Source organism: Myripristis murdjan, chromosome 21 (assembly GCF_902150065.1).
Source record: "Myripristis murdjan chromosome 21, fMyrMur1.1, whole genome shotgun sequence".
NCBI lineage: Eukaryota > Metazoa > Chordata > Actinopteri > Holocentriformes > Holocentridae > Myripristis > Myripristis murdjan.
In genome coordinates, this window is record NC_044000.1 from 24,990,437 (window position 1) to 25,015,804 (window position 25,368).

The following is a 25,368-nucleotide window of genomic DNA, read 5'->3' on the forward strand; positions in this document are numbered from 1 at the left end:
TTACACTCCAGGTGTTTTGGTCCTTTTTTCCCCCGACTAATATTAATGCATTGGTGAACTATAAGACTCAAAAGCTTTTTTCCCCCACAACACCATTACCAAGCAGTTTGCAAACAAACAAGAAAAACTGATACAATCAAATCTTTACAGAACAATGCAACACTTTATTTACATGGCCCTTCACAGTGTAAAATAGAAACTTTATTCATGGAAATACTTACAAAAAGGCCATTTCCACTGAACATTCTCTTTAAATAGTACTCTGGGGTTATTTACATCTTTACAGTGTATTCAAAATACTCTCTTTTGGTAGCGACCTCTTCACAAACAAAGACGAGTATGGCAGATTTTGGTCCCTGTCCAAGGAGGGAGGGAACGGAAGAGGGCTGCCCCCTGAATCACAAATCAACCCTTGCCCTAGACCTCACTCAAATCGTTTGTGTAGATTTGAGAAGAATGAACAGGCTCAACCAAAACAGTAATGGTTGAAATTTGTTCTGGAAAAAAGTATTTTTTTTTTTTTTAAAAAGTACATTAAATAACTATTCTCAAATTTACACAAGTGCATTCACGGTAAGCGTCAAGGAGTTGGTTTGAAATTCATAGTGGAAAAAGGAGTTAGGGGTGCGTTAAATATTTGGCAGCTACCAGCACACAGGACAAGCTGGCTTCCAAGACCTCAGTTCATCAACACTCCAGGGGAGAACATTTTGCCATTGCATATCAACAGTTCAGATTAAAATAAAAGTATGGGGTGTAAGTAGCGCCAATGTTATTGCTAACTGTAATGCATTAGTGTCAGTTCCTGAGCAATTGTCCCTGTACTTAAACATTTGTTCCAACATGTCGCATCATTCAAAAAGACATTGTTTTCTTTCTTTGAGTCTTGCTGAAAACCTGTATTGCTAAAGACCAGTCATAAAAGACTACTTAATGAAACTCTTTCCAGACATGAGTCATGGAGACCCCACCCCCCACACAAAAAGTATGCCCTGTGCTAACATGGCAAATTCAATTTTTAGTATTGAATAATCTTCATTTTCAGCCAGGTAGGGACCCATAAGTCAACAAATTGAAGAGCTGTGGCCAAACTGTGCCCATTTGTTGACACAGCTGTGGAGTGCTTTGCTATTAATGGAGTGGTAAAAGAGGTAACCCAATTCCATTAGCCAAACAAAATGATAACACGGACACTAAAAAGTGCATCAAGACTACCAACTTCCCTCGAAACAAAATGCCAAAAAGGTCATTTCAGACCAAGCATAAAGGAAAATAAGAAGTGTGTGAACGAAAAAGAATGAGAAAAAACTAATACTTTCAAGAATGACACTTCACAACATCACTGGATCGTACTTTGACCCTGAGTTTGGTGAAAACCCACACACAACCTGAACCCTGTCACAATATCAGTCTGTCATACCATCACAGATAGGGACATGACTACACATCACATCCAAGTACAGGCTGTGATTTCACTCCAGAAAAGTCCTGCACCCCCTCTTTTACTCCACTTCTTTCATAAAGGAATTTCACTCTAGCCAAAGAGTCGGATCAGAGAGGGAAACGATCAAGAGTGCATGCAGGACAGTTTCATGGAATGGAATGCAACCACAGACATGTATGGGCCAACAATTTCATTGCATATGCCAGCGTACATGTTTACAAACACTTTCATCAATTTTCACCTGTAACAATAAAATTATCTTTAACTCCCCTTTATGCATATTTGACGAATGCAAGAGCATCATTGAGGTCAGCCAATCCAGCTATCACTGACACTGGGACACCTAAGAGACTGAGGGTCCACTGGAGGAAGTGATGGTTTGAAAACTGGATGCCATCTTGTCTTGTCTCCACTGGGCCTGGTAGAAGGGGACAGAGGGCAGAGGGATGGAGGGTTGTCGGATACATAAGAGCAAGTTCTGTCTGGGAATGAGTTCGTCTCAGAGTGTGTCCAGGTGGTTCATGTTATTAGATCTGTTGTGGATCTCTTCTAGAAAATTTTCTAGCTGCTCAATGAGAACGCGCTTCTTGAACCTGCACAGAAAACAACCAATAAAAGCATGTTAATGTAGAGTATGTATGAAGAAAATGATGCTTAGGCAAACTACTAAAATGTTGCCAGATTTTGTTGAAAAGCTAACAAGACTCCTTTTTGGGCAGGTTGACCATCCACAAAACAAGATTACAAAGGCAGATAACTGTAAAAGACTATGGTACATACTGATGATACCAATTTAATCTGTAAAACAAAACAATGACTGCTAATAACTCTTTTTAATGTTATTTGGCAGACTTGCTAATCCTGCTTTGCGGAATACCCCCCAGCTTTAAGATGTGTGTTTCATAATTGTATTTGAATTGATCAATATCTCTACAGATGCTAAGGTTTGCTATCAATGCTCTGCAAGGGAGGACTTGATCAAACATGGTTGGACCAAAATATGAAACATGACTCATTTCAAAATCGCACGTTTGGATGGTACTCTTCACAGTGTATTTGACAACACTGTAAAACTGATACACAACTGAAGGGTTGAGCTCAGCACCTTGCTGCCTCTTTGATGATGTTCTGGAGGAAGATGAGCCGAGTCTCCAGATTGCCCTGGATCTGCTTCAGGAAATGGAAGATCTTCTCATAGTCTGCACAAACAACAAGAGGAGGATGAGGAATAGACTGGAATGACACACACAACCACCCTGTTTAACTTCCAGTTCCTTAGATTGCAGCAGCTGTTAAATTCAATGTAAAGCCTCTAGCCAAAGTCTTGACACATTTGGATCATTGCCTGCAAAGACTTAATTTCTGAAGATCAAACAAGGTTTGTTAGAGGACAAAATAATCATCTAATATTAACAGACTTTCAAACATTGTGAAGTTTGGTTTTGGGTCTAAATTCATTGCTTGGATACATCTTTTACACTCTGCACTGACTGCCTGCGTGACAACTAATTCTGACTACTTGTCTTAAACAAGAGGAACACAATCAGGTTGCCTAAAATCCCCCCTGCTCTTGCTGTAGGACCAGAGGTCATGTGGTAACAGAACCTCATTCCATTGCTCTCAAATCCTTCCCACTCTGCACTGGTATTTATAGAGCTGGACTGAAGCGTCAAGTATCTTTCTATGCTGATGACCTTTTACTCTTTGTCACAGACGCAGTTAATTGTGTAGACAATATTTTACAAATCTTCACAACCTTTGTGGCATTTTCAGGCTAAACATTTTCAAGTTAAATATTTTGTTTCTCTTAAATAAGTTAACTAAGCATATTCCATCAGTGCCCTACCATTCCATTTGCCCCAAAGTATTTTACGTTATTTAGGCGTCTCACTTCGTCCCCACTCACTGTAAATAAAAACATTTTTAAAAATGTAAAAAAAATAATAATTTCATAATGTTGGTTATGGAAATTAAATTTGATCCGAGGCACCTGGACTCCCTCCCTCCCTCTTTGTTGGGCAGAATCTTAAATGAGCATTCTGCTAAGACTCTTGTTTCTATTCTTCCAACATTCCTACCAAAATAATTTATTTCTGAATATTAGACGAAACAATTTCAAAGTTAATTTGGGCTGCCAAGAACCCAAGAGCACATGGAGCAATATTGCAGCGAAGCAAGCAGAACTGGGACTTATAATTTCTAACCATTAATTTTTATCACTGGGCAAAAAACGTAATGCCTGGTGTAACTCTTCCAACCTTGATCGGTGTGTAATGCAGTAGTGTATTTGTTATCCCAAATACACGACTAAACGCAGTTGTACTCTCTCAAAATTTGGCAACGATTCAGGCAACATTTCAAACATTTTGCACCCATCCCATGCAGCCCCATTTGTAATAATCATTTATTTCTTCCCTCTAATTTGTCCGTCTAACTTTCATTCGCGTGTCTCACTAAGAAAGATTCTGATGTTGTTGGTTTTGCCTCACTCTTAGCCCAAAGATGTATTCTGTTAGAATGGAAAAGTCCAAATCCACCTTCTTCTCCATCCTGACTAAATGATTTAATGTCTTTTCTGTTGTTAGAAAAGGTGACATATTCCTTAAGAGGTTCAACTGCCATTTTCTACAAAAGATGGCAGGATATTATCTCATATGTAAATCCTCTTACTTCTCCAGACTCCAACTGATCCTCAAGGCATCTATTCTTGTTACTGTGCTTCCCTCCACATTTTCTTTTTATTTACCTCTGTGTGTGCATTTATTTATTCATTTAAATTTTATTTTGTTTTTTTGTGTGCGTTTTGTTTGCACTTGCCTTGAGAGGGCAAGTACAAAAACAGAGGTAAAACTAACGGCTAGAATTAGTGAGTTGGACGGTTGTCACAGCCATTAAAAGAACAGCATGACAACAAAGCTGAAGTCTTTACTCTGAACAAAAAAAAATTGAAAAAAATCACCTGCCAGATATGGTGATTGAGATTGAACAACTAAATCGATTCTACAGCAGGCCTGTTCCCTTTCTGCTGAGAAGTAAAACAAACAAACTAAAAAACAGACTTTTCCACTCAGCCTCTAAGCCTGAGTACTACCAGCATCAGCGGAAGCTTCTGTAGCAGAGAAAAACTACTCACCAGTCTGCTCTGGGTATATTGACATTAACCAAAATAAGGCAAAGCTTAGAGCATTGATTAAATCCACAACTAAAAGTTGCCTCTTTGGGAGTATTAATTTTTGAGAACAATCATCTTGTTTCTAGTCTGTACCAACTCAATTGCAATGAAAAAGGCTCTGTTTATGCCATTACGTAACAGATGGAGAGCACATGGTGATTGTGAACATGCGCTCTGTAGACCAGAGGATAAGCCAAGTGTTTGCTATTCACTGCCACGTCTTCTAAAACATATACAGTTTTTGGCTACGTACGTCTGCCAGGTTTCCTGATTTCCTTGGTGATGAGCGCCCTCAGCTGGTTGTTGATCTCCAGAGTCTCAGAGTAGATCTTCTTCTTCAGAGACACAGGTGATAGGTAACGTGGTGGTCGGTCATCCGATGAGACTCTCTCTGCTCCTCCCTCGCTACAAGGCTGCAGCTCGCCGTCCTGTGATCGGCTGTTCTCCTCCTCATCCCTGTGCCGGTGGTCCTGGGTCTCGTCGGCCATGTGGTTCTCCTGGTGGTCCAGGGGCCCTGAGGGGTGACCTGGCTCTGAGTCAGAGGTCCGATCTGGACTGTAGTGGTTCTGATTCAGGTGGTTGATGATTAGGTCTGGTTCTGGTGCTCCATCGTTGTTCTCCATATCTGCAACACAAAACAATAAAATAAACAAAACAAAACAATTGACAGTTGATTCCATAATCAAACCCAGTGTGGCTTATCTCTGAAAACAATTATTATTTTGACAATTTAGATTTCCATCTTAGATATGTAGGCTAATGCTGCTATACGGAAATGGAGGATTAAGGTTCAGCTCCAAGATCACCAAAAATGACAAGAAACCAAAAATAAGCGCATAACTGCAATACTCCTTTAATCACAAAATTATCTTCTAAACATTATATGCAAGAGTTTGCATTTTTCTGCACAACATACAGGAGGTCCCCAATGTTTGAAAGCGCAACTGATAATCATTATTAATACTGAAAGACAGTATTGCTAGTGAACGTGTGCACATTCTGAGTCTGACATGTGTCGCAGTATCGCTCTCACCAGCTGTGGACCGAGGGCTGGCACAGGGACTGACTGGGGGAGTGTAGGCCCTGCCCAGGCGCAGTAGAGGGGACATGCAGCGGCGTCTCTTGGGCCCTCCGCCCTGCATGTTGTTGCTCTCCCCTGGTCTCTTGCCCTTGTTCTGAGGTCCGGTCACAAACTCATCTGCCTCGTCAATCATCATCCCCTGAGAGAGAACAACAAAGCCAATTATGACAGAGTATAAAAAGGTATGTAACACGTCACTCAGTGTTACTGGTACCCAATAAACTAAAGCATTTTTGGACACTGCCTTCTACAGCTGCAACCATATTGTATAACACACTGCTGTTACAGAATAGTGAAAGAATATGTGAAAGAGACCATTTAAAAATGTAAACCTTTTATTAGAAATGTGGTATTGTTACAAACTGGATTCTCTAATTTCGGCAGTAACGAATAATGAACTACAGGGAAGGTTTCTCCTCAAAAAGGATATGGATTAAGAGCTCACATGTGGAGTCATGTGATTTACAGTTCAGAGTATTGTCTTACACTGTCCCTCTACACTGCGAGGTGCTGCTTCCTTGGTATCATTTCTGTCTGTGAGTAATGTGACTGTAAATTATCAGTGTGTCTCTGAAATGTCGCTAAGAACTCGTGTACTTTTAAGGTACTTAGTGAACAAAGAGATTGTAAGAGTTATAGGAACATTTATAAGATAAACACACACAATGGCAGCTGATCAAACTAGCCTTTTGACAAACAAGGAGAATTTCCATATTCACTTATTAATGCATTTCATTTGAGGTGTGTCTATGTGAAGGGTTATACTTAGGCAAAGAACATATAAAAGAAAGGATATTATGTCATGCACAGCATGTGAGCCCAAATTGTGGCCAAATGTGGAAACTTTCATCATGGTTCACAAAGTGGTGAATGGGTTTACCACCCATCTGTTTATAGGCTTGTTAATAAGATTACTGTTCCAGCCAGGTGTCAGAATTACAAGTAATTTACTATATTAATTAGCTCACATTTGATATATCAGTTAATATAAAATTGTCGATAGCTTGTTGGCTTGAGCTGGAGTTGGACTTTATGTAAGACTTTATACAGCTGCTGGACAAAGTTCTGATATTTTGAGACAAGGACAATTAATGAGCATGCTGGATTTAAAAAAAATAATAATAAAAAACTTGACTCCGCATTATGTAAAGTGTATTTTATTATATAGCTGAATCTCTGTCCTGTCACAGTTCAAATGGCAGAGGTAAAGTAATTTATGGTGGAATTTTGTGTGCCTGTCCCACTGACTTCAGAGTTTGGCATCAGTGCAATTTTGGCATGCCGTCGCTATGATGTAATATCCGTTCCTTTTATATGTTCCTTGGAGTTAGGCAATACAAGGCAGTGAGACTTACCTTCTTGTCCAGTTTGAAGGGGTTGCCAAATGTATGCAACCGTTTTGGCTGCTCGGGATCTGCATCTCGGAGAGGCTGGGGAGCAGCTTTGAGGAAGTCCTGGTAGTTGCCCATTTGGGCTATTGGCACGCTGTGGAGCTGGTCTGGACAGGAGAGAGGGGATTTGGTATTAAAGAACCAATGAAAAAGACACCTTATTTTGAGTATTTTACCATCTCTGCCCCCGAAGATGAACAGACGTTATGTTTTGCCTCCGTTTGTTTGTTTGTTGGTTTGTCTGTCTGTTAGCAAGATCATTCAAAACTAATGGAGGGGTCTGGATGAAACTTCATGAGGGACTGTTAATGAATAAATGACAAGCTTATCAAATATTGGATTATCTAGGTCAAAGGTCATGGTCACCCAAAGGTCCAAATTCCCATTTTGAGCAATATCTCTGGAACAAAGCATCGTAGTAAGATGCAGCTAGGAGCATGATGCTGATGTGGGGGATTGTGAAGGATGAAGGAGGTGTGTCTGACTACTCTTGTGTATCTGCTGTTACAGCAGGATGCTGCTGGGGTGAAAAAAGAGAGAGAAGCGACTTCTATGTGATAGGTGGAGAGGCAGATTGTTCAAAAAGTTGTGGTTTCACTGGTTGAAATTGTTATTACTGTTGCATCATGATGTCACCACTAAAGACACAGGAATTAAAAGTAATGGGAGTTCATTCCATGGAGGTTTTCAATGGTTTACAACTATAAGTTTCACTCTGCAAATGCTGGGGATGTATGGCATGTATGCACACACACACACACACACACACACACACACACACACACACACACACACACACACACACACACACACACACACACACACTCCTACCTGGGTCCTGTCCTCTCAGTGTACAGACGCTGGTGTTTATCAGGTTCCGCCTCATGCGGCTGAGCTGGTCCAGCAGGTGACTGCGTGGGATGTCGTACGGATTCCTGAGGCTCTGTGGCTTCAGGCTCTGAGGAAGTGAGGAGGGAGGGAGGCAACGTAAATTTTAGTCATGCACAAGGCACTTCACGTGGTGAGTGATGAGAGTTGAAGTTTTGTCTCCCTTTAGGCTAAGCAAGACAAGTCAATTTCTGGTGAAATACTGTTACACTTAGGTCATAACTGCAAGGTGAATATAGTCTGAAGGAGCTGACCATTTTTTTAAATGTCATAGCCCATAAGCACCTTTGAAACACACTACATGAAAACATCTCAATAAACACTTCAATACAGCAGCACCAGTGGCCTAAAGGTTAGATAAGTGTGCTTGTGACTGGAGGTCATAAAATGAAAGAATAACTTTCCCCTCACTCAGCAAGAGAGAGATGAGCAATGAACTACCATTGAGCAAGAACTCTATATGCCAGTTGATCCAGTAAAACATGCTCAGTGGACAACAGTGTCAACATGTGCAATTGTATGAATGGAGCTGGGCGTTGCTGACTAAGGTGTGCACACTCAGCACACCTGTATGTAGGATAAACTAAAACAAAACCACCTAGCCCTACCTTGTTGAGCAGTGTCAGGTGGAAGCCTTGGAACTCCTTGGGGCTGAGCTCCATGGGCAGAGCCGGAGCCTCTCCTGTGATACTCTGCAGCAGCTGCGTGAAGTCCCGGCGCTGGGCCAGGGATATACTGCCCACACCCCGCCATCGCACCTTGATGCCTGCCTCTGGTGGCGGCTTCTTCCCAACTGAAGCAATCAAACGGTCGTACTCTATTTTGGACTGGAGATGTGAACAAATGAGGCGTTAGAAATAAAGTGTTGCATTCAGGTACATTCAGGAACTTAGTTCATATAGACCACAGTTAGGGCTGGGCAATAGTTAATCAATATCATGATTTCTTTTGACATCAATATTCATCGCTGTATGACTCATGGATGCAAAATCACATGTTAAAAATATTATATTAACATTCATCCTACTGAGGGGAATGGTTATTTTAGGTGTGATATGGAACAAAGCTAACTAACTAATAACCTATTAATTACTAAATAAATGTATTTTCTAAAACATATTTTGTCAGTTTTGACATAAAAATTTGCTCACTGTCATCACAATGTGATTCAATTAAAATTTATGCACAATAACATTGAATTATTGCCCAGTTCTATCCACAGTCACACCACCATAACAAATATCCACACACATATAATTAATACATTTTTTGTGACATGTCTCCCCAGGTGTACAGACAAACACAGTCCAACCTGTTGGCTAAGCTTCTTGAGGTAGGAGACAACGCTGTAGCTCAGGCCATACTCCATGTTGTCAGCTAGTAGGTTTGGCGCTCCCATGATCCTCAGAGCCTTCCTCAGAGACTACAGAAAATAATACAATAATCAATCAAATGTACATCCTCTGTCTCTGATGAAATATTACAATAACAGGAACAAAATTTAAAAGACTTGAGCAGTGATTTCAACTCAACTGACCCCAATGTAATATGGAGGCATGGTCTTCAAGTAGTTCTCAAAGGACTGCCGCCATTTGATGGTAGGCTTGAACTTGTGCACTTTGATTAAGTCATCTGCAATGAGCAAGTCAAGAAATGATGTGTACTGAAAAAGAAGACTCATCCAGTCACCAGTGTCAACAAAAACAAATAAGCAGTTTTCTGCACTGTGGCTTGCTCTAGAAACTTTCACAGCCAAGACATCAGTGCAGTGGTAAGATAACATGCTCTAGCCTCTCTGCAGCAAAACCATGCCTGCTGACACCAATTTCTGAAAATAACATTTTCCAACACAATAACCACCCACGTCAATGTGCACATGTGCACAAAGACAAACAAACACACACACACACACCCCAACACTTGCACCTAAAATGCCACTTGTAGCATCACTGTATCTTTTTCTGGCTATGTTGGATGTATTTATGTTTGGATAACACAGAATACCAACTAGCACCTAAATATCTTTTACACCATCCAGTTGAATCAGTGTAGTCAATCTCAGTGTGGTAGTAATATACACGGGGATGCAAAAACCTCCCTAAGGACTCAGATCAGAAATACAAGACAGACGAAACAAGGCTGCTTCATTTTCAGGCATTCTGACTCAATAAATTATCACTCGTTCTTTTCCTGGATCATCATGAAAATAGATAACTTAGTCACCAATATATTCCACATATTTTCATAACCCATATCACTCTTTGGCGTAAAGGAGCCTGGAGGAATCTGATGATGCATATCAAAGAGCATAATGTGATGCAGAACTTACAAATCACTGCTGTAAAGATTCTACAGTACCTCGCTTTAAATGAGAATTGCTCTGAAATATGAGAGATCGCCAGGAGCAATGACATCAACAGAGGACAGTTAAAATAAAGAAGATCAAGTGCGACATGGCTTTTACAGTACTCAGTCCAAGTCTTACCCAGAAGTGGCAGCAGCACAGGGTAGTTGTAGGGCATGACAAACAGGTTGACACAGTTGAGGGCTGTGCTGGCCTTCAGGTAGCCAAAGGGCTGGCCCAAATCACTGTACTTGGCACTGTTACATACAAACACCTGCAAGGAAAGAGAGGGGGAAAAAATGAATGTGTGGCTAAATAATCAGGCAACTGGATAGGCACTTTGAAAACACAAACAAGATGATTGATGCCAAAGGTTTCCACAATGAAAAAGTAAAGGAAAAAACACATGTACCAATACTAGTGTTGAAACCACAAGTCTATCAACAGGAAATCAATCAATCAATTAAATAACTGTTTAAGTTATTTACTGTGTAAAAATCCCAAACATTTGCTGTTAACAATTTCACTAAGATCACTGAGATGCTAAGATTTGCTTACTTTTCTTCATTCATATAATTTTAAGATTAAAGTTTTTGGGTTTTTTTGATTGCTGGGCAGACTAATGCAGTGTTTATGATCATTTTTAATGCTTTATAGATTTTACAGGATTTAAAAAAAACAAGAGATTAATCAACAATAAATAAATCAATAGTTGCATGTCTTTCCAATAACCCTTTTTTTATGCTGATAAGGATGGTCTACTACAAAATAAAGTGTCAACCAATACAGAGGACCAGCCTAATCCATTACATTCACTGAATATGTATGTACCATCAATTGGATGTCTTTGGGAAAAATAACTGATGTAAATTCCTTCTTTTTCCCACCATTTGAGAAATACAGGCATCTGTGTGGGAAAAAAATGCATATAATCAAGACAGCCTTCTTTTATTTCTAACATGTTACTCAGGGCTTTTGGTATTAGTCTAGGCAAAATCTCTGTTACTGATATTTCCACTTCAGCCCCACACCGGGATCAGAGCATCCCTAAAGGAAACTTGCATAAGTATGCTCCCTTAATGGTTTATTCAGGAACCAAACTAACCTTGACTAACCTCCGTCAGGCACGCACTCCACTCAGCCAAGTAGACCACAGCTCACTGACAACCTTGTTGTGCATTTGCTGTAGTAATCATGTACGAAAGAGTGTGTGCTCACATTGATTCATGTAGGTGTCTGTGTGGGTGTAATACTGCCCTACCTGCCAGCAGGTGTGAGGAGATTTCCTCTCCAAAATGTACTGGGTGAGAGGCGATGGCTCCAGCTCATACTTGTCGAAGGGCACCTTGTCTATCACCATGGGCTCAGCGTCCAGACAGGAGAACCGGACATGGGGGTGAGCTGAGCGCGGGGGCTGGGGAGTAAGAGGGAGAGGAGGAGGTACATCACACAAGGTGATGGCTAACAGTCGACATCTGCACATGCTGCACTTGTTTCTGTACACATGGTACCACTAGAAATCTGACTGTGTGAATATATTATAATGCAGCGTATTTGCCCTTCTGTAAACAAATGTGTATGTTTGATCTCCCATCTGTATATCAGATAATGTGCAAACTTGCACATCTGTTACAGCCTCCAGAGAAGATGCTGTGCCTTTATTTGTTATTATTGTTTTCAATAAGGCTGGTTCTTGCAATTATGTCTAATTATCTTCAGTATTCCCCATTTATAGCCTGCATCCTATCCTATAGTGCTGCAGCAACACAGTTTCCCCATGGGGATCATTTAAGATTCATGAATCAAATCTTTATAGTCATCATTATTAACATGGTTACAACTTTTGTTATGGTGACTCTGTGTGAGTAAATAAATAGAAATATTACCCTATTTTTTCTGAATCTTATTTCTTTATTATTATATTACATACAGACATTAGAATGCAAAAATATCTGTTGAAGCGTTAAACCAGATCATTGGTTTACTGATATAGCAGGCCATTATCTACCCTTTTTTAAAAATTGGACATTGGTGGATTCATGTCTATTGTGCATCTCTTTTTTAAAAAAACATTTGATTGTTTGACAGTATTTGCCTCATCGTTTTATTTTGCAATTGCACAAAGCTCTTTGTTCATTTTCTTATTATATTTACTCTAGTAAATTTTATTTTTTGCATAGTAATTTCGTAACTTAAAGAATCTTAATTTGTTACATGTATTGTCAAGACTTGCACTCAATGCCAATAGTTACTCATAATATTTGAATGTGGGAATTTAAGATTATTATAGCTCCTCATTATAGCTTGTGGCTTACATAGTCAGAAAATGCCCAGGATGCGCATTTTAATAAAGGCCTTAAAAGGCATTATGAAAGACATGTGTATAGGTTAACTGTATAGGTTTTTTTCTTGTGAACCATCTGTAAAGAAAGTAAAAACTGTTTCATACCAGTGTGGGTGAATTCTGGTCTGGCCAGAAGGCCTCGGGGATGGGCCAGTGTCCTATGGGGACACCGGTTTTTGGGTTGGGCCGTACGTAGATGAGCTTGTGACAGCAGTGCCAAGGCTGGGGACCAGACTTCACCACCTCAGCTGGAGAATCTGGACAGGCACAGGAGACAGCGGGGACTGAGACTGACTCCATAGCTAAAACAATATCACCAGTTAAAGACAAGAACTTGTTGGTGATATATTTAATGACTGAGCCGTAACAGAGTCCAATACCAAATTATATCAATACTTATGGAGATACACTTAATATGTTGGACTTCACAGGAATTGAAGTTAAGCCACTTCTGCTCTGCTCAAGACTCCCAGCATAACTGGGAGCCTTGAGTTCAGCTGAAATTCAAATGCCTTTGACAAATGGCAACAACTTGGAGGTGTTGCTACAATATGTAGGTGGTGATATCAATAGCAATAGCAATATATTCTAGTTGTTTATGCACAGCAGCGAGCAAAAGCTCAGTGAGGATTAAAAAAAAACAAAAAAAAAACACAAAAGGTAAGTGGGAGAAAGCAAAGGGGTTCCACTAATCAAACACACTGTGCTGTACTGCACTAGTTGCCAAAGGGGTTTTGAGAAATAAAGTCAATAATTAATTCCTTTAAAATAAAACCAAAAGCAGTAGTGTGGCCTCTTACCCTCTAGAGGAGGGGGGTCAGGCCCGGTCTTCTCAAAGTTGATTACCACCCCACTCTGGATCTTCTGCACCAGAGACTCCAGACACTGGTTCAACATTCGCTGGGAGAACACACTATAGGAGCGACCTGCAAGACACACCAACACCTGCACGGTTAGAAGATTAAAAACATCCTAATCATTCACCCTGAAAGTAGCATACATTTCCTATATTTCTAAGTCAAAGGACATGGCGTGTATATTAATGGGCAACACCCTTTATGGAAATTATACATACCAAAAATGCTAGTGCCTGATTACAGGCATAACGTAAGTGTGGTACTAAATTTTATGGGGTCAGTCTTGTAACCTTTAAGGATATTATACTCACACAAACAGTGACAATCCCAGCACTGCATCATATGTGCCCCCAGAAAATGCTTAAATGCTTATTAAACTAATGCGTCATATCAACAGTCACATTGTGGGGTAGGCAAATGTAAAACTCTGACTTCTTCATGGCTAAAAGTTACATTTTCATAATGTGTATAAATGATTTTTTTTTTTAATTGACCAAAATTTTACACTCTTCGAATTCAGAGGCGTTATTAAACTTTACTTTATATATTTTTTAAATTCTGCTGGCAAAAGTGAAAATAATGGGAACAAATTGGAAAACTGGGAGGGGGCACTCAGAGTGCAGATCTCCGCCAGGCGTATCTCCCCTACTCTGGACTATAGGCTACCCTGTGTAAAACTTGGGACAGACTCAGGAGCCAACTGTGTTGCCAAACACTTCTCAAATTACAAAATTACTACATGATTCATATAACAGTGAAGTATAGAAAATATACTATTAAGCTCCCAAAATCTCTCAAGTTTAGCTGTTTCTTGTTCTGTGTATCTATTTCACTTTATTACACACAACAAGACCTCAGGAACCTATAGTTTATGAGCCATTTCTGGCTCTCTGCCTGAGAGGCCCTGTAGTTTCCAAGATGATCAGTGGACAGACTGACAGAGACACACACACACCAAATATCACATTTGTGGAACAACTACATCTTTTAATTGAAGCTGAAAGAGTTTAAAGAGGCATCCACACACTCCAAAACTGCAAAAGAATCCTTTATAAACCGTGAGCTTGTGGTCAGAGACTGTCCTCATGGCATCTTATAAAAACTGAGGCTGACAAAAGATTCCATGACTTTTCCCAATAATTTAATAAATTCCCTGACTTTCCCTGTCTGGAACAGACTTTTCAAAATTCCTTGACTTTCTAGATATGCCATGACCCATGGGAACCCTGCATACAGGAGAGAACATCTTTAGTTTGCTCCAGCTGGTAAGCCAGCTTCATCCATCAGGCCTGCGCCAATTATTGCCTCACACTTCACCTCTGGTGACCTTGTAATGCACCCGTTCACTCACACATTTCAATAGCCTGTGGCATTGTGTCCAGTCTGCCATCAGCAGTAATGGAAAGGCTCCATATAGACTGCCTGTCATTGTCAATGGAGCTGTGTCATGTTCTGCATTCAGCACCACTGGCTGCAACAGTCTCTGTCACTCGCTCTCTCTGTGTAGTTGTTTTAATCTTAACCTCACATCAGCACCGTTCTAGTCTATTCCTATTCCCAGATACTTACCAACCCAGGCAGAGTGTGGACTGCGAGCAGGAGGGATAAAAGCCTACTTCTGACTGAGTGGATGCTCTTTAACACTGGTAGGTAGGCAGCCAGTGGTCGACTTATTTTACAGCCTGGGGAATTACAGACTGGAAATCATTAGCCTAGGTTTTAGCACAGAGCCAAAAGTGTGGAGAGGTGGACTTGGTGTATGTTCGAATTCCTGACAAGCTGGGAAAATCTAGGCTTTTACTGGAACACTGTGGCTATACTGGGGAGCTCTCACTGGCCAACAATATAAGACTGGTTTTACTGGGTGGCTCCCAGGTATGACTACATGTTGAGTGTGGCAGTACTGACAACAGAGCTTGTGGCTTTCCCTGGATAAAGAAACTCATAAACAGCTGGAAAACATACAAAAAACCCCACTCCTATTATTCTTTTTCTTTATACTGACAGCGATGATTCATCAGCTCAGCAATGGCATCCATTTAACAAATAGCTATTTTGATCTGGTGTTATAAATACTTTGAGCTTGCCCTGGCAAGTTCCACTCAGCTCTGCGGTGGAAAAAAGGCTTGTGTTGCTCCAAAAATGGATATCTACTACAGCATGTGAAGTTTTCTTCAAAATGATGTAACCAACATTTGAATTAAGCGACTTCCCTTCATAAATGACTGAAATTAAAACAATAAGGGTTAGGGTTAGTTAACTTAAATATCCCCCCGCCCTTTTTTAAATTTGCTCTCCCCTCCTGAACCATGTCTTCCACCAGCTTACCTCCAGTGACTTCACACATGGGGGTGATGGCCGACTCATCAGGTGGGACACCCCCCAAGGGTTCAGGCTCCACTGAAGCGTGGCCCGGGATGCGCAGTACCAGGGCGAACAGGCGCTGGTCCCAGCGGAAGGGCTCCTTGGTCAGTTCACTGCCGGGCAGGGGCGTGGTGAGGGGCAGGTGCAGCTGCAGCAGGAAGAGGGGGACAGATGGAAGAAGGAGAATGACAAAAGACTGAGACTGATTGAAAGCAAAATTTAGTTTTAGCCTGACTGGTATTTTCGTGCATGAGTCGGTGTAGTATGAACTTTGTAAGGAGCAAGCAAACTAGAATGATCAATGACACTGGAGGAGGTTGTGTGGTGTTAAATAACAGGCTTCAGGACTGAATCATTTTCTAGTTCCTATCAAGGGAGGTCATTAAGTGACCGGAATCAGTCTGCTCAGGGACAAAGTTTTACCAGATGACTACTGCGAATTAAAGAACAATAATAAGATTTCATAGTGGTGCTGCATCTCCCCATGTCAATTTTACATATCAGACATCTGTCTTTCACAATGGTCTTCAAAGACACCAATTTCCCCATAAAAATCGAACTAGTTATATGTTTAGATATTAGATGTTTTACAGGCAGCCCAGATACTTAAATGATTGTGTCTTGAGAGCTGCAATTGAAGTTCCTACTAAACGGTGCCTAGTGACTGCCTACTCCCAACAGGCACCAGCTCTGCCTCCAACCTGGAATTATCACATAAACCATAAATTAGACTGACTGCAGAACTGGTATGCACAAGCTATGCCTCTTAATTATAAAACCATATGACTACATGACTTAATAGCTTGTCAGGGTCAGTGGGAGTAGAAGTGAGAGCGTTCAAGCTGTCTGATATTTGTGTGTTTGGCAGAGGCAGGCAGAAGCAGAGGGTGGGACAATTCACTGACAGACAGTATAGAGGCAGTCAGGATTTGTATTCAAAGTCAGATGGGGCTACTATTTCACTGGGAGTATAGTCACTTGTAGACTGGCAGACTATTGCAGATTCAGCATGCTGGCAGCCATTACAAACGGCAACACTGCATGCTTTCCCAGCTGCTATTGACTGCTTATCTTAACCTCCCTGCTTCACTCGTCACTCATTATGTGTCATGTGACTCAACAAGTAAAACTGACCATTATTACAACTCCACACTGTTTACTGACTGGGATATTTAAGTTTTGGGCAGCAAACAGGGACATATCACACTGACTGTGGGTAATCTGATGGGATATTTGACTCTATAATGACTGTAGTCCACAGTAGTGGGCTAAATAATGACTAATGTGACTATGCATTTAGTCTTAGCCTCCAAATGACCAAAGATAAAAAGACTGATGAAGAAGTAAAGGACGCTTGTGTTAAAAACAAACATTGTCCAGATTTATATATGATCAGACAGGAATCCTGGTCAACCAGGGGCACTCCTGATTGGCTGGGACCCATGTGTCTCCATGGAGATAATGGCTGACCTCGTCTTGGACTCCGCTGCTACTCGTCAGCTTGTTGCCGTCAGTGATGGCGATTATGATGGAAGGTTCAAGGAAAAAGGGATTCCTGCCCTGTGAAGAGAAGATTCATAATTCATCTCCAAACAATAGCAGGCAAACCAATGTCACGTTCAAAAAGTATCAAAGCAGTAAGAGTGTAGACAGTGCACTAATAGGAGAACCAAAGAGAAAAATTCATAGTGAAGCTGCAATCCACATATTTAGGCCACTGGAAAGTCTGAGGCGAAAAATACAAAGTGTAGATAAAGTCTCGTTATATAGATAACTTACAGGGGGATCTATTTTAAGTGAGAGGGTGTGAGAGAGATCCTTAACCTATGGGAATAATAAATAGAAACAGTGCAGCCTGTAGGGAGGGTACAGACTGACTACATCAACACCTCCTCAACAATAACAAAGATTGTGTGTGTGTCTGCAGCATTATCTCGCTCCCCATTCTCCGAAATGGCAGGGTGCATTACATGAAGGATCTATCGAACCTCTCTCCTCCTAGACTGAACAATATTTCATGACATCAGCACTTCACACCGATATAAAGAAACCTTAAGAGCACTGCATTCATCACCGTGAGGGATTTTCTGAGCTCACTGAACAACTCTGAGTTAACAGTATAAACCTTGATGTACAAAACCGCGGCACGAGAACTACTGTCAGCAGAGAAACGGCAACCTAGACTTCTCCTTAAAAAAAGGCCACCTTGTCCTGGTGCACCTCTCAGGCCTGACAGCACAGCCATTATTAATGGATTTGGGCTTACTCAGTTTGGGATTTGCCCCGCAGGCTGTGTTTTCTGCTGAATGATAGATTTGTCCAGTTACATAAACAGACCTAAGTAAATAGGATACCAGGATACTACCGAGACCCACTATGGGGTATCCATGACAACCCACCGCTTTTTTCCTGCCCCAAAAATCCCTTTATGATATTGGGTACCCTCTTAGCATGCTAATGAGTTGTCATAGCAGTGATGAGGCCTCCTTGCCAGGACTAGTAACGATTATATCGCTGACTTTCACTAGCAGACCAGCTAACTTGGCTTAGACTGATCTTATTATCAAGCTGTATGGGTGCAATTTTATTCTGAGAAGTGGGGGAGACGGGTAGCAATGTCAGCACTGACCGCTCCTCACATAAAAGGCTGAACGGAGACCAACTGCATGCATGCAAATAAAAAACAATATTAGTAAAAAGAAAAAAGAAAAAAAAAAAGAGGAGAATTAAATGTTTTAACCCTCTGAAAACTTGATTCACTTGATTTCTTTCAAAAACATGGAAAAATAGTGACGGAGGATAAAGTAAATGGTATTATGGGATACAGATGTATAGATGAATATAAACGCAACCAGGCTGTTTTTTCATCTGTAGGACTAATCAGTGATTTGTAGGCTTTCCACCGATCTGATCGGTTATATCGGATCGGCCGATATTTTGCATTTTATGCAATTTCTGTGATTGGCTGTAATGTCTTAATTCGCCGATCCGATCAATGACGCCATTGCAGTGTTGAAACTTTTTGCAGATGCTCCCGTTGCATTGTTTTATCTGTCTCATTTACTCCGAAGAAGTTCCACACCACCACCATGTTAGTTTTGAGCCCTGTCACTATGTGACGGACAAGATTTTTGAATCTTGAATCATTCGCTGTCAGATTCAAACAAAAATGTCGGTGGTGTGGGACTTCTTCAAAGTTTGGGGCATGGCAAAGATTGTTAAACATTGGCAAAAAATGCTTGAGAATACTTTTGTTGACACTCAGTAAACGGTACAGAAGTATATACAGTAAATAAACAAGTTATTTAAATAGACATCGCTCCCTCATGTGATCGGATCGGTGATCGGTAATCGGTTTATTTAAACTCACTGATCAGTGATCGCTGAACAGACCCAAAAATCCTGATCGTGTAAAGCCTAGTGATTTGGGTATAACTGAAATGAACAGCTCTACCACTATTTCTAACATGTGACTGCAGTGCTTTACGGTGGTGAAAATGTTTTTGTTTTAATGAAAGGATGAAGGAGTTTTTTTATTGTCATTTTTAATTTATTGCTTTTATTTTATTTATTAAACTAGTTACATATTTTGTTGCAGATTGAATTATTAATCTGGAACAAATGCCAACTGATGTTGTCGACTGATCTTTGGAGCTATAATTATGAGAGAAAACCAATGATGTGTCTTGTATTTACCCTATGCATTCTGTTTAGCTATGTGGTCTTGTCTGGTTACAAAAAAAAGGCAAATTAGTTATTAAAAAAAAAAAAAAAAAAAAACTTACCAGAACATTAGTAAAATATTATTTTTAATAATAATGATAATAGAGAAAAAAATTTAAATCACAAGAAAGCTATGTTTATAATCATTACTATTATTATACAAATTATATATTTAAATGTCCAATCAGTGATTCTGTTTGTTTGTTTTGTTTTGGGTTTTTTGTTTGTTTTGGGTGGGGTGTCCCCTGTTAATTGCACCACAGTCAAGTAGATATCCAATGTCTTTACAGTTGGTTAAATTTGATTTTGGAACATTAATCCATATTGGCAATACAGCAGAACATGAGTGAAGGGACTGGCCAGCTGTGGTCTGGTAGATTTGCTCCCTCTGGTCCAGCAGGACCGTGGACTCTGTCCATGCAGTCAGCTGCAGCTCAGCCCTAAAATGGCAGGTATCCAGATCTGCTAACAATGAGACTAATGGAGATCTAATGGGGCCTTGTCTATCTCCCTGGCTGCCATGTTCATTTGTGATCACCCCACCACCACCACCCAACACACACACACACACACACACACACACACACACACACACACACACACACACACACACACACACACACCACACACACACACACACACACACACACACACACACACACACACACACACACACACACACACACACCACTCTCAGCAGTCACCTTTATCCTCCTCACCCTCGTCCGTTTTCAGTCTTCTGATTCTGGTGTTCTTTCACTGCATTCCTAATGAAAATGTGATCAGTGTGAGGATTACCCACTGGCTGGTTCCCTCCTCTCTATCTCCCACACTACCTCCACCCCCTCTTCATCTCTCTAGGGAGAGTCTTCTCAGACGCCTGGCAACCTGGAGGGCTCTTTATCACTGTAGAGAAAAGCACTCCAGGGCAATATTAACTCCCTTGTATGCACACCCCCTCTGTCATTTCCCTCTCTAGCTCTGTCTACCCCACTCAGATTCCTATACCTTTTACACCTGGGAACATAACAGGAAAGACAAAAAAATCAAACCCCATTATTCTCAATATATTACACAGGGAAGTGTAGCGGACCGAATATCAAATTATCAAATAAAGCATTTAACATAAATGCCTCTTGAACATTTGCAAATTACTGTAAGTTAAGTGAAATTTTCATCTATTTTGTCATTTGGGTTTGGCTGCAAACACATCTATATGTCTGTAGTCAGAGAACTGATGAAACAGACTGCTCAAATGATTGGCTCACACCTCAAAGGTGACTCACACAAACCTGAACTGGCACAGAGTTGGAAGATAATTCTCTATATGTCCAGAAGAGGGACAGGAGGGGTGTGAAGAAACAAAGAGAACCTCTTCTGGAGGAAAAGAGGGTGCACTCAATGCTCTGGGTTAAACAAACAAGCACAGATACTGATTACATGTTTTTTTCCCTCTGTGCATTTGAACTGAAAACATCAAATGTTAATATAAAATACGACAACCAATCTCAAACTGTTAACCCAAACAAATTGCTTTGTATGGTAATTTTAATGTATTTGGAGGTCCCCATGCTCCACTTCCCTTCTAGCAGACTGGCTACATTATGCATCATACACACCAGAAGGCACAAAATGAAGCACGCCAACACAGAGCAGCTTACAGGAGGTATAAAATGTAATGCTGCTGGCTTTGACCAAAAATCTTTTACAAAGCAAACCTCCTCCGCTGGTCACCATGAATTATCACCTGCTAATAAGTTACCAGCTCAAAGTTGGGCTGGAGAAAAATCAAATATCATCACTGTCTATTCCAAAATCAATCTGTCTTCAGTTTTGGAAAGGCACAGAAAATAAACTGTTATTAGTTACAGAGGTTAGGTAACAGTTCCCAGATGGTAGCCTTTCAACCAAAACAACAAACAATTTACAAAAGCTTCTGTCAAGTGCAAGCCTAAGTAAGTAACGCTGACCTTGTGCGCCTTATGAGTGTTCACAAGAATCTGTTTCCATGCCCATATCGTGCTCGCATCTGCCTGCCTGACATGGTGGTACTTCTCATTCAACCTCCCTGAGTGTGTCTGACATGTATTATTTATGATGTATGTATGCATTACCCTTGACAGCAGAGATCTACCCGCTTTCTCAGGAAATGCTGGTTAAACATTCATTAAACCATTCAACCTCCCCAACTTACCTCCTCGCTTAGCTTCAGACTAGGAAACAAATGTCCTGACTCAATACTGAAACGAGCACACACACACACACGGCAATGGAACTGGGAGTTTTAAATACCTTAATCATGGGCATACAGTGCCCTGGCTGCAACTGCAACGCTGATACGGGCTCCCACACGGCATTTAATGATAAGCTAAGAATCTGAGTGTGTGCGAATCACTGAATGGAAGAGAGCCTCAAATAAACACAATTTCACCTTAAACTCTAAGCGGCTAAGCGGGCTATCATCATCATCTCATTTCCAGAACCAGCAAATTCACCGAGAGATGAGAAATGCCAAAATGGGTTTAAAACAAACTGCCATGAGGGTTTAAAAAAATAAAATAAGAACAGCTACTTTGCCGGGGCTATTTTATGAAACATAAAGTATGGTAACTAGCGTGCGAATTGAAGACTTAGTCATGCTTTGTAAATAGAAACACCTCAGTATATTCTGTTTTTTTTTTCACTTTGCTTATGCTGTTTGGATTTTAAAAAAATATATATATATAATGCAGATCCAGTTGCAGACCTCACAGTTGCACCTTATATCCTTAAGTTGCTCTGTAGATTTTGCCAAGTAAAGCCTAAACGTTCATTATTTTATAAACAGAATGATTCAATAATTCACCAAAAGGTCTTTATGAGAGTCGACTCCCTTTGCTTGACGCTGCCTGTGAACAGGACAAATACTTGCATTTGTGACAGGTTTTACAGTCATGGTGAATTTCACAGGATGAATTTATTAAGGCAAAGACACCCAGCATCTCGGTAGACTGTTGAATTCAAAAACACTACAGAAACAGTCAAAAGCCCCCTGGTAAGCTATTGGCTATACCTTTGCACACGACATCACAGAACAAACTATTGACAGCTGATCACTACATGAGCGAGATCCTCCTACAAAGTAAAATGGAAAAACCATGCATTTATAGGCTCTGACCGATCCCCTTCACTTTCCCATAGCCTGTAATTTCAACCTAAAGATAGCTTGGAATTCAGAGCATGGTTAAGAAAGTCTCTGCAAGTAAATGCCAAGATCAATAATGGCTACTGACACGTGAACGGCAGAACGTACTCCGTGTTTTTGCATTGTGGCTGTCATGGCTTATGTCACGAACACATGACTGGAGGAATGTGCGGGGACACACTGTGCAGGTGTTTGATGCTTGTAAGACTGGGGCAGGGGAAGGGGTCGGGAGGGGGGCGATCTGTATGAGAGTGTGTGTGTGTGTGTGGGGGGAGTGTATGTATGTATCTTGTCATGGATGGAACTTTGACTCTCTAGTTTCCTCTCTGCCTCTCTCCAGTACCACATACCTGTCCATAGTTGTCTATCCCAGTCACTAATCTATTGAGATTGAGTAAATCAAAAGCGGTCCTCAAGGACTGGCCAATAGTTGTGAGCCCGGTTGCCTGGAGGTTCCTCAGCTCCGTCATGAATGTGGCATGGCTCTCTTTCCATCCAGCCTTTTTGGGGAGGAAGAACAAAAACACAAGCAGTCTGGTTAACAACATGTCTACAGCTTAATAACTACCATGTTACTTAGTGGAGCAAAGCAAAAGCCGGGACAAATTCCCCTACAGGGAAATTGTTCAAATTGATTGTGATTGTGATTATGAACTGATAAACATCTATATAGGTCTCTTCATCTCCATTATTATCAAAGCCAACAATGTGACAAGCAACTGCAGCCAAGCCCTTTTGATCCCTTTTCTATTATTCTAGTGCGACTATGCTGGGGTCATAAATTACAAAGTGTGGTGACTTAAGTGGCAATTTGGTCTAAAAGAAGTAAAGTAGGCTAGTCAGTCACACACACACACACACCCCCCCCAGCTCCCCCCACACACACATACACCCTCCCCTTCTCCCCCCAGACATCACCTCGCTGTATAAATAACACCCAGAGTTCCTTGCTGCTCACATTGAAACAAAATGTCGGCCATGTTTTAAAAGGGGGTATGAAAAGCTCTTCCTGAAGATTTTTCCTCTACACAATTGATGTGGCGATCACAACGTGGTGGAGCGATGGAAGGACAGTGCTATCTGCGCAATGTTAAAGCTGGGCATGACCCGAAAAATACACTCTACCTTTATTCCGAGCGGAACGTCCTCAAAATTTACCAACATGTACCGGTCCCCTCGGCTCGCCGGATCTCTCCCTCTGAGCTGTGGAAATAGTAGAGAATTATTATCGAGAGATCATGTTTTTTTGACAGGCGAGCTTGCAACAGTACAATGATGATCTGAACCTGCAAATCCCCGCTTCGGGGGAGGGGGATCTCCCAAAAATGAATTTGTCCCGTGGTTTACAGTACCTTCATAAAAGTCTCAACAGCGCCTTTTGCTATGTCCAGATAGGTAGTGCCCAGATGAGTGCGCTGGTTCATTGAAGCGGACGTGTCTATCAGGAAAAGTAACACGGGCATTGTGGTGGTGATGACACGTTCTGCATGGACTTGGTTGTCAGTGCAAACCGGCCAAAATACACGCAAAAAAAAAATCTTTTGTTCTCCTGCCGCTATCACCTCACCTCTCAGCTAGCTAAGTTAGCTAGCTAGCAGGCTGGCTAACTGTCGTGTCTCACACATTCTTTCGAAAAAGTGTAAGAATAGTGAGTGTAGAAGCCCTTTCCGGGTAAACTAAACTAAAAATCTCAAACCCTAGGGGCAGGTTATTGATTCACGAGGGGTTTTGATAATTTTTACAATATTTTGCGAATATTCCTAAGTTTCATAGTAACAAAAGTTTCCCCTCACAGTGAGTCCCTGCTTCTCCCTACACTGAATGCGCTGTGGCTTGTCCGCCGCTTTTAAACGGAGCTACGCGCTTGACTCCGCCTCCCAAGCGGTCTTTCAGCGTCACGTGTGCGCGACCTCGACCGCTGATTGGCTGTTCAAAGTGCCTAATTACCATATCCACATAAGGGCAAAACCATACAGCTGTAGGAATAACTTTATCCTGAAAAATAAGATTTTACATCAATGGAATCTAGTTTATAGTATATAATCTATTTTTTATGTATTTTATTTTTAAATCTATTTTTATAATAATGGAATCTATTTTTCCCCCAATATTGTTTTATTAGAATTTGTATTTATTTTCTTATTTAATTATTTTAATTTACACACCTGTTTCTGTATACAACATGATGTTGAGCACATGTCTGAAACATTTGTGTATTTGAATGTGTTTTTAATAAAGATAAAAAAATTAAAAAAAAAAAAAAAAAAAAAAAACATACGGCTCCAGTGCGCATGCCTCGCTTCAAGAGGCTGGAATGCGAGGAAAATATCCTCAACAACATGCGCTATGTGATGAAGAATATAACATATGTGGCCACGCATTTTTTTCACCAGACAGAGAGAGTCTGCGATTTTTTATAAGTAAATATTGTGTTAGGAGTGTGTTAATGTCTGGGCCGTGTGAGCTGATTACATAATCAACACTCACTTCATCTTATGCACGGGCGTGGGCTGCTGTGAAAGACAGGCGTTGAGGACTACAAGAGAAAACTGAAGGCAGATTTATCTAAAACAATA

The 25,368-nt window shown here is 40.8% G+C and overlaps 1 protein-coding gene across 1 annotated transcript; it reads right to left on the bottom strand.

Annotated features, from left to right (window-relative positions):
* Positions 1 to 141: 141 nt before the first annotated feature.
* Positions 142 to 24,599, bottom strand: ints6 (integrator complex subunit 6). Its single transcript, XM_030080827.1, has 18 exons — positions 24,145 to 24,599; positions 23,918 to 23,995; positions 23,143 to 23,292; positions 17,356 to 17,445; positions 15,850 to 16,033; positions 13,465 to 13,590; positions 12,770 to 12,921; positions 11,582 to 11,734; positions 10,462 to 10,594; positions 9,514 to 9,608; positions 9,289 to 9,399; positions 8,585 to 8,803; positions 7,920 to 8,046; positions 7,053 to 7,195; positions 5,650 to 5,836; positions 4,870 to 5,241; positions 2,550 to 2,643; positions 142 to 2,037 (listed from the first exon to the last, which is right to left on the bottom strand). Exons 1-18 carry the CDS (start codon positions 24,253 to 24,255, stop codon positions 1,944 to 1,946), a joined length of 2,619 nt encoding a protein of 872 aa, XP_029936687.1. The 5' UTR covers positions 24,256 to 24,599; the 3' UTR covers positions 142 to 1,943.
* Positions 24,600 to 25,368: the final 769 nt, after the last annotated feature.